This window comes from Bidens hawaiensis, unplaced genomic scaffold (genome assembly GCF_021521415.1).
Source record: "Bidens hawaiensis isolate Kalapana, Puna unplaced genomic scaffold, B.hawaiensis_p1.1 tig00017875_1, whole genome shotgun sequence".
In the NCBI taxonomy this organism is placed as follows: domain Eukaryota; kingdom Viridiplantae; phylum Streptophyta; class Magnoliopsida; order Asterales; family Asteraceae; genus Bidens; species Bidens hawaiensis.
Genome location: NW_027492700.1, coordinates 117,481 through 127,497, shown reverse-complemented (window position 1 = coordinate 127,497; position 10,017 = coordinate 117,481). Strand labels below are relative to the sequence as shown.

At 36.3% G+C, this 10,017-nt stretch overlaps 2 protein-coding genes across 2 annotated transcripts; both read right to left on the bottom strand.

Annotated features, from left to right (window-relative positions):
• Positions 1–281: 281 nt before the first annotated feature.
• On the bottom strand, positions 282–3,417 carry LOC143554913 (rab escort protein 1-like). Its single transcript, XM_077044577.1, has 9 exons — positions 2,735–3,417; positions 2,523–2,645; positions 2,215–2,314; positions 1,915–1,953; positions 1,578–1,812; positions 1,423–1,498; positions 1,147–1,339; positions 956–1,036; positions 282–765 (listed from the first exon to the last, which is right to left on the bottom strand). The coding sequence occupies exons 1-9, from the start codon at positions 3,376–3,378 to the stop codon at positions 661–663; spliced, it is 1,596 nt and encodes a 531-aa protein (XP_076900692.1). The 5' UTR covers positions 3,379–3,417; the 3' UTR covers positions 282–660.
• A 1,342-nt stretch (positions 3,418–4,759) lies between these two features.
• LOC143554906 (uncharacterized) lies at positions 4,760–6,490 on the bottom strand. Its single transcript, XM_077044569.1, has 2 exons — positions 6,101–6,490; positions 4,760–6,056 (listed from the first exon to the last, which is right to left on the bottom strand). The coding sequence occupies exon 2, from the start codon at positions 5,923–5,925 to the stop codon at positions 5,209–5,211; it is 717 nt and encodes a 238-aa protein (XP_076900684.1). The 5' UTR covers positions 5,926–6,056; positions 6,101–6,490; the 3' UTR covers positions 4,760–5,208.
• Between the last annotated feature and the right edge of the window lie 3,527 nt (positions 6,491–10,017).

Below are 10,017 nucleotides of genomic sequence, written 5' to 3'. Positions count from 1 at the left end.
TATTCCGCTGTAGCACAATCTCTGATAAAGATTTCATCTTTCTGGCTCCCTTAACCATGGAGTCCCAGGTTCGAGTCCTGGCAGCGGAAATAATTTTTTGTCCATAGAACCTATCATTTTCTTTTCACTATATTGGATACTTGTATCTGATTGATTATGCCTTGGCAAGTCCCAACTAACAATAACATCATAAGTATATCAAAGCGTTGTTATTTAGTTTTGCAAACAAATTTATCATTTGTCATCTTTGAAACATGAATCTTTTGATTCATTCATTTGGCTCTTACGCTCAATGTAAATTCCCATATTTTGATTGTTCATGTATTGAGCAACTAACACCTTGCAATTAAATATGCAAAGCTTCTGAAAACAGTTTGAAGCTCGTGTTTATAATCTGATATCCATTTGGAGGTGACATGCAAGCCACACCTCTGAACGCCTTGCATGGCAGCATTTCCAGATGGGCATCCACCACGTCACCACCACCTTCACCAGTAACAGCCATACCACATGAATAAACTAACAAACCATTACACCACAAAAACACATTTCCAACCACTGCGAGGGGGTGAAGTTAATGACTGTAATACAATACAACATATAAAATTGTTTACAAAATAAAATCAAAAACTCGTGTGCCTTCTGCTACTATAATCATCACTATGATTCTATGCCTACTTCACTATCGTCTTCTAGCTTATCAGACGAGTCTGTATTGCATGTTTCCGGGAAGAATGCATCATCAGGGTACAAATTCTTGAAGAGCTGCCATACACCGTACAAACAGTTCAGCTAATCAATTTAACATCATCACATAAAATGATAAAATGCAATGTTAACTTTCGATTGACAAAGAATGCGCCAAAAAATGTTAAGAGCTACTTATTCATTAGTTACATACTTGCATGGGTCAATTAGTGCAAATAAGCAAACATATTATAGGGTAACAAGATACCTTTGAAGTTTCATGCAAAAGATCATTGTAGTTCAAATTTCCATCTGGAGTTGGGGTCATAACCACAGGTCCAATCGAACCCTAAAATCAAAAAAGGCAAATAATTTATGGATCAAAAGATCAAAGAAGGCAGCTTAACTGCATAACATAAAGATGCAAATTTTTCTTTTAAAAACAAGAAAACCACACACCTCAATGAGATCCTGTATATACAATGCACTCCAGAGCAAAGTGGGCTTCACTACTGTACTCTCAATTTGATCAATTGAACCGTTGTCAGTTGTACTCGAGGTGTGTACTGAGAAAAGACTGTCAATGGCTGCACGCAGAGCTTTGTTTCCTTCAACTGCATCATTACATACAGCTGAAATGTAGAAAACAAACCTGAAAGATAAAGATATGTCAACTCTAGCAATAATAATCTAATGACTTTTGAAAACGAAAATAAATAGAAATACAGAACTTACATGCCAGAAGGACAAACTGCTAAACTGCTACCAAGCTGAAGAACTCGGATCGACGTAACCTGACCAGGGTACAAAGCTAATTTTACAGAAACCAGGGTCAGATTGCATCTACAAATTTTCAAAAGCTACAGAACAACATTAACATGTGATCGTACATCTAGGAGGATATATGACTAGACAGCTGGATGTGTCTGCTTTTAAAGAACCTTTTGTGATGCATATTCCCCGGGCCACCTTGCCACTGACTCTTCCGGCATCAAAGACTTTGGTAACATTCTGGAGTGATTCTGAAGGTGAAGAAGCTATGGTAAATGACGGATCTATTACCAGCTTATTGCTGGTTATTTCCTGCCCAGATACTAACTTGACACCTTTATAATTCCCACTATCCTGCAATTTACATCAAGCGGTAATTTATAAACAAGTTAAAACGAAAAAATCAGTAATCTGATTTTGATATAATAGCAAAAATAATGTTTTTTTTGTACAAACCTTGTCAAGAAGCACAGATATCACTGGCATCCGTAAAACCTGAAAATTAAACAGTAGTGAGAGAAGTTTAGAACTTGAGATGATTCGTCATTCCATATACAAAACTGAAACAATAAATGATCGTCAGCCCTGAAATGCTTCTCTTTACACTTTAGTTAAAACCTATTTACTTTTTGTAAAAAGTTGAGCCCAGTTATACTGTATGGTTTTGTGCTGAACTGATATTACAAGGTAAGGTACTGTTTCACACCCTTAATAACACAAGTATAATACTGAGGACACCAGTAATCCAAAACTTACATAAAGACACCCTTTGACAGCAGCACGGCGGCAAAAGGCTTGCGGCAGTTCTCCTTGGCCATAAATGGGATAAATCAATGCACCAAATGCATTAGGAAACCTATATAAGCATATAATTCAGCATATTTTTAAGAAAACTGGCACACAATCACCATAGGACATATTGATAATATCTTCCGGATATTAAAATGTTCATGCTTCAGCTAACAAAGTCACTTCTACTGATGCAGGTTATAAAATGATAACCATGGCACAAACGAGGTTACGGATTTTAATGAAACTGCAAAACAAGGAAAGTATAAAGCTACCTTCCAACTGATGCGTGATAAAGAGCTAAACGATCAATCCCGTCTCTAGTCTTGAGAACCTCTTTACAGGATTCACCAGCTTCTTGATCATAATCAACCATGGCTATCGCGTACAGAATTATCCTACAAAACAACAGAAAATAACCATCAAATTCAATCTCCATAACTAAACTACACTAAAACAGTTTAACCAAAAGTCCAAGAAACATTACGATTTAATCTTCGGCGGCAACTTCATCTTGTCCAAAAACGCAACAAACGGACTATCCAAATCCGCCTCCGAAATAACCTTCCCATCGCCATCACCACCACTTTCACCAGACCTGACACCTTCCAAATGCCCCTGCACCAGCTTAAAGAAACTATTCAACTGATTCTTCTCACTATACTTCAACGTCCGGTCCTTAAACACGGCACTCTTCGAATCCAGGACACTAACCAGCTCACCACTCCCATCACACACATAACTCGCATCAATATTCTTAAACTCCACATACTGATTAGCAGTCGACTTCAACAACACATCCACAGCTAAATCAGCACAGAACAAAACCCTAGGTCCTGATAAATCCAAATTAAACTTTCTAGAATGTTCCAGAACTGACTCGTCGTGTGAACAGATCTCGACGTCGGAATAGATGACGTGGCGGTCTGTGTTGGTGAGGAAGGAAGTGAGGTCGTGGAGAGTGAGGGAGGAGTAGTGGGACCCGTAGTGAGGATTAGGGTCCAGGTGGAGGACGGTCTTGCCGGCGGTGGAGGTTGCGGCGGCGATGATGGATTCCGGCAGGCCGGTGCCGATGACGATTAGGTCAAAGTTGGTTGGATCGATCGGTGGGTAGGATTCCGTATCCGCCATGACGACTGTTTCTCGGTAGCTACCACCGGGCACCTTGATTTGTGTAACAGTCAAAATCAGGTCAAACTCTTTTTTTTTTTTTTTAAAGTAAACTGTAAAAAGTTAAAAAAAAAAGAAATTACTTGGTGCATGACATCTTTGATATTCGTAACCATATTCCGGACATAGAGTATAAGAGAAGGATGGTACAGTCTGTCATTATGGTGGCATGTCGGTGTATTTGGATGGCTCGAAATATATTAATCTTCTAAAACATGCCCTTTAAAATAGGGAAAATTCTGGGTGATATTAAAGTGTTGGAGTTATTTGTGGATTAAGAATAAATTGAAATGTATAGATCTAGATTGGGTAGATGGAAGATTTTGGCGTTGTAATGTGTTCCTAGTGTTTGTTTACCCGCCCCTGCTAGCTTCTGTCAGGAGGGGTTTTTGGGTAGTGTTTTTATGAAATTTGTAGTTAAAAAAAAACCGTCTAACATGAAGATTTCTTGCTTTGTGTTTAGAGTAAAAATCAGGTCTAGTTTAGCCGGTTTGAAATATACATTGCCCCTTTGATATATCGATTTTGACGCTTTACAGTTCAGTTTACAGATTTGAACTTTAAACCAACTATGTTAAATCGCAAACCGTAAAATTTGGCTGGCTCAACCAACAAAAATAACCCGGCCAGTTCAGTTTGTCTTTTTACAAAGCCACAGTTTATTATTTAGCATAAAATTTTCGTTAAAACCGGCCGAGCCAAAACATAAACAGGCCTTGGCCTTCAGTCATTTTCTAGAACTTATTGTTGAAATTTTCCATTTATATGATTATATACTGTGTAATGAAAAGTAAATTAGACTTGTTTTGTAAGCAGCCAGTTATTATTTGATTTTTCTTTTTTTGTTTTTTCTCTCAAACCATTACACCAAATAATGAACTTTAGCTGAACAATACACAAGATAGTAGTTTAGCGGTCGGAAACATACAACTGCGATCTGTGAATCAATTCTGGTTCTCATATCTTTTGTCTGTAGTTTACATGACTTACCTTTCTCGTGTTAATTATTTGACGGTGTAATAGAGGATCCACCAGGAGACATTATCTAAAATTTTATGATAAAATCATAGTAACTTGTTGTTGCGGTTTTGCTTGCCTGGTAAATAAGACAACATCATGTTGTTACTTTTTTAACAATGTAATGTTGAGACCACCGTTAACTTTTACCATTGGCATCATTACACATTTTGAGGCATTCTTTCGTGATATACTTTCTAAACAACAATTTTTACAAACAAAAATGGATAGGGGACCGGTGTCACACCACATAAATTTTTGGCTGTTTTGATGTGTTTAGTCTGGGGTACCATAAAGTAAATTATGTTAAAAGTTGTTTGTATTCTAACGTGTATTATTATGTTCAATTATTATGTGTTTTTACTGATAATAACTTGTATGTTCATATTAGAAAACTGATCAACTTGGGTTGCTTAATTTTCAACAACCAGACACTGATCATGTTTGATTACTGCACAGCATCAGTTGATTGAATACAATGTAATAGAAACTCTGATCAAGCATACGAAAAATGATTCCTGCAGTGTTTTTTTAGCCTTCACACTTCTTCAATCACACACAACTAAAGATACTTGGCTCAACTCAAGTAAAACCACAAACAGAACAAAAGTTATGAAACTAAAAGAACACACGAGCCCAGCAGCAACAAAAGGTCTAATGATTAGCCAAATACAGCATAATCTGTGATCGTATCATCAAACGTATGACAAACAAAACAGAAAAAATAAACGCCATGCGAAAAACCTAAAACAAACACAGGCACGCCGGTTGTCATCACTGTCTAGCTCTGGACTCGGCTCGCCTGACTTCATCATGAGTCGAAGGAAACAACTCCACATAACGAGACCCGATCGTATACCTATCCTTCGACATGGCTTGCTTTGCCACCTCAGTAGATTCAAATGCCACATACGCCTCCCCCGTCACCTTCCCATCCGGTCTGCAAGCAATGAGTACCTTCTCCTCCACAACATTAAACTCTTTAAAAAACTCAACAATATCCGCCTTCGTTACAGTAAACGGAAGCCCTCTTAACTTCAGTATCTCAGTATACTCCGTCCAATCCTTATTTCTGACTTTCTTTGACCGAGAACGTGGCGGACTCCCACGATAATCATAATCATAGTAACTGCCATCATAACCGAGCTCAGCCGCCACCGCATAATAATACTCCTGTTTTTTACACCTGAAAACCTCAACATACCTCCGCCCCATGTTTTGGCGGTCCTTTTGGACCGCAAGGTCCGCCTGAATGGGTCGTGAGAAGACAACAAAAGCATCACCGGAAAACTTTCCGTCTTTGTTAACCAGCAGCACATCAACTATCTCGAGCCCGGTGAAGAACCTGAAGATGTCAAGATCTGTGCAGTTGAACGGCAGACCGCGGAGGCGGACCACTGGAAACACAAAAGGCGGGAATCCACCGGTGTGGTCGTATGGGTTGTGGCCGCCACTTGAACCAACTGCGAAGTAGGGATTTGAGTCCATCATTCTTCGTCTCTTTGAGCCGACCTCGTAACCATCTGATACCCCCCCGCTCCCATAAATTCCCCTATAAATTATTCATACCCGAGGAAAAAAGTCCCCACATAACCTTGTTAATAACACCCAACCCATGTTTTCTTAATAACTAATTTTTCTTAATCATCTTATTAATTATCGAAACATACATGCATCACACTGTAATTTTAATCTTAAAGTTTAGTACTTTAACCATCATGAGAGCATATAAGCATGTGCGTATCAGATAAAAACAAACATAAGACAAGCATCTAATTACAAACGCATTACCAAACTTAAAACAGTCTGCAACGTCACACAAATTTTCAAATTGAAGGCCTTAATTAATCTATCCGGTCATTTAAGACGACAAGAGCAAAATAAAGAGGGCTTTTACAGATGGTTTTAGTGGACAGCTTATTTTGCTCTTGTTATCTCTATACAGTCCCAACCCGAGTAAATCTGATGTTACAAGAAGGTTCTTGACAATAACTTTAAAGCAGGTTACATCTTAAACATTATTCCTCATAAATCTTCAAAAACCAGTTACCAGATAGACAAAGAAATACTATAATTTATCCGTAAATTTCATGTTTAGGTAAATAAAAACAAGATTGAAAAAGAACATAGTAATAGAGGTAAAGGATTATGGAAACGAGCAAGCAATAACGTATATTAATAATAATAATAATCAAACAATTAGGTTAAGATATATGAATGGGCAAATCTAATTAATATAACAAAGGTAAGGGAAGGAGAGATGACTTACCCCCTGTATCCGTACATGTCTCGAAAGATTGAATCGTGAAACAGGTAAATTAATTAATTAATTAATAGAATCGTAGACGATGAAATTGAAAACCCTAACGCTACCTAACGGGGTTGGGGTTTGTGTTTTGAGGTTGAGGGGGGTCTTTTGACTCTGGACTTTTCATGTATTATTTGATATCCTAAGAATTGGTCTAGTGATGATGTAGGTTGATTCGATTCTTAGTTGGGTTAATTCGAAGGATATCTAGGTGAATAGATAGATCAGGGCTTTAGTGCTAGGTTCAAACCCAATAGGGGGCGTGTGTTTACTAATTTCATCTGGTTCCCACGCATTAGGGAGTACGATCTTACAACGGTCGAGAAGTCAACCTTGGACAGTTAGGCATAGCCCCAAAAGGATAGGTTTACACGTGAGATTTTTTGTCGTTAAAAAATGTTTATTTGATATAATCTTTTACGTAAAGTGGTGTCTTTTATTTTTTTTATTTTTAATTTTGAAAAACAGACATCCAAACACCCAAGAATCCAGGATCACATTTTATCCAAAGAACATAACATGATCCATTATAACTAAACGCACAACTGAGAAAACCCACTAGTTTGACTTGAAATAGAATGTGGTTGAGAAAACCCCTTAGCTCAAGCCAAAACAAAATCCTACATGTGATAATCAAACTCATGACCTTTCATAAGGAAAGGAAAGTTTATAAAAGAAAAGTAAGAGTTAGCCCTTAACCAAGTTTATCTTTTATGTAAAGCATTGTTTTTGGTTGGATTCATTCTTTTTCCTTTGTTTTCTTCAAAGAAATCGTAATTATTCTTGAAATTAATCTTAAACTGCAAAATAGTACATATACTCTACAGGTTGTGTTATTTGTAAAAGAAAACCTATCATATGGGTTTTGGTTTCTTAAAGTATATGTATAGCACATACACTATGATTGGGTTCATACGAGCCGAGTCATCATGAAATACTCAGGATCGAATCAAATATGCGATATCTATTTTTGTATTAGTATATAAAATAGTTGTTGGAATACAAAGTTTTATGTAAGTGTTTGGCGACTTTTTAGCTAAAATGCATATGTTGATTTTGTAGATAACTAGGGAAATAATGTATAGGTAGGCATAAGGGTGTGTGGGTATGTTTAATAATGTTGGCTTGGGGTTAATAAACATACTTCAAAAAATATGAATGTGGGAATGTTGGAGACTAACTTACAAACTATGGGATGTTAGTGCTTATAAAATTGCTAGTCAAATCCCATTAAAAAGATGGTGGACCAAAGCAAAACGGCACGGCTTTTGTCATTTGCTAGTCACCAAACCAATGTGTATGTTTGTTGGATAGGAATTGATGATGGTGTGAAATCAAGCTACAAAGTCAAGTTCCGGATCAATAATCAACACACAAATTAAACGACTAACTCTCGTTTATATTAATCAGAAAATATAACTCAAAAAACTGATTACAACTCTATCAAACCCTAACTCGGTTTGACTCTTGATGAACCCTAACTCGGTTACATCTCTTGATGAACCCTAACTCGGTTACATCTCGTGTGTGTCTCCAGTTGAACCCTACTCGGTTACATCTCACACCACCACACAATCTATAATGTCTAACCATGACATGTTTATATAGACTAACCTAACTTGCTAGCCAAGACATTACCTATTTTAATTACAATACAATTAGGAAACATAATATAATTAGGAAACATAACAACTATGACCGACTTGTCAATATTGGTCTCTCAAGTTCACCAACTTGTGACAAGAGTCTGAAATTACTTCCAACACAAAGATCAAGATTTAGTACAACTTTGAATTAAGGAATCAAGTGCATATAGGTTATGCACCCATTTTTAAGGGAATGAAGAGATTTTCGTAAGCATCTTTAATCTAATTGTAGTTTCATGTCTTAATCTTTGATGCTTGTTAATTTTTGAATAAATTCTGGAAATGAATGATCATTTTAGTTACAAATTGGTCTATTTTGAGTAAACTTATGGATTTATGCTATAATCCAAAATTAACAGGTAAACATAAGTATAATGGAGTTAAAACTACCTTCTACGGTTCTACCGGTAATTGTAGTGGTTAATTTATTTTATCAATATATATCTAGGTCATACTTATTTGAAATGATGAATTAGGGATTCTTATGTTAGACGAGTTTAGTAAACCATAAATAAGGAAAGGTTGTTAAGACTACATTATATTGTGTCATCTAACAATACTATTAAAGCAATACATATCGTGCGCATGGCATTCAACTAGCCTCTCCACATCAATTATCCACATGGCATTCAACTAGCCTCTCCACATCAGTGCCACATCAAGTCATCTATTTCCTTTCCTATCTTGTATATTATTAAATCAAAAATGATGTTAATGATGGGAATCGAACCCTGACACAATCCCGAGATGGAAACTTAACAAATGCAACAATGGCCAACCAACCAAGGACTACTGATGTTCAATTATTTGAAATACAAATCCTATATATTGAAAGAACCATTGTAAATGGAAGGTTTTTGTAATTATGGCAATGGCTGAATTTTCATTACATGATCAATAATCATTTGAAATTTGAACTGTTAACCGACATTATATATATATATATATATATATATATATATATAATTATGACGTCATCCGGGTTAATGTCCGGTCCAACCTCTCGGGTCGGGTCCGGGTCGATGTTTGGTCCGGGTCTGAAAACATTGATTTAAACCTTAAGATTTTCCACCCTAATCATTTTAATCTCTCTCTCTCTCTCTCTCTCTCTCTCTCTCTCTCTCTCTCTCTCTCTCTCTCTCTCTCTCTCTGCTTACTAACTCCACCATCCACCATCTTCTATATTCCGGTAATGTAGATCGGGATTAATCGTTTTCCGGTAAGGTTATGTATTATACTCTAATGGCTAACAATGTTATATGACTTTCCGGCAAGGTTATATCTTTTTTCGGTAAGGTTTTCTGATATGGTTTTATATTTATTTCAATTGTTATATGATTTTGTAATAATCTCTTTAGGTTGTATATCAAAATCCAAGATTGAATTGATATTTTGAAGTTATTACGGTTTTCCAGTAAGGTTTTCTGGTAAAGTTTACGGTAAGATTTTTGTTTGTATTTATATTAATTATTATATGATTTTCTTATAATCTCTTTAGGTTCTATATCAAAATTGAAGATACAATGGAGATTTTCCCTATTTCGTTTTCCCGGTAACGCGATTCAAATATTCTGGTTATCAATTAGAATATCAATTTTACATTTGTTTACATAATTCAAATCTTCCATA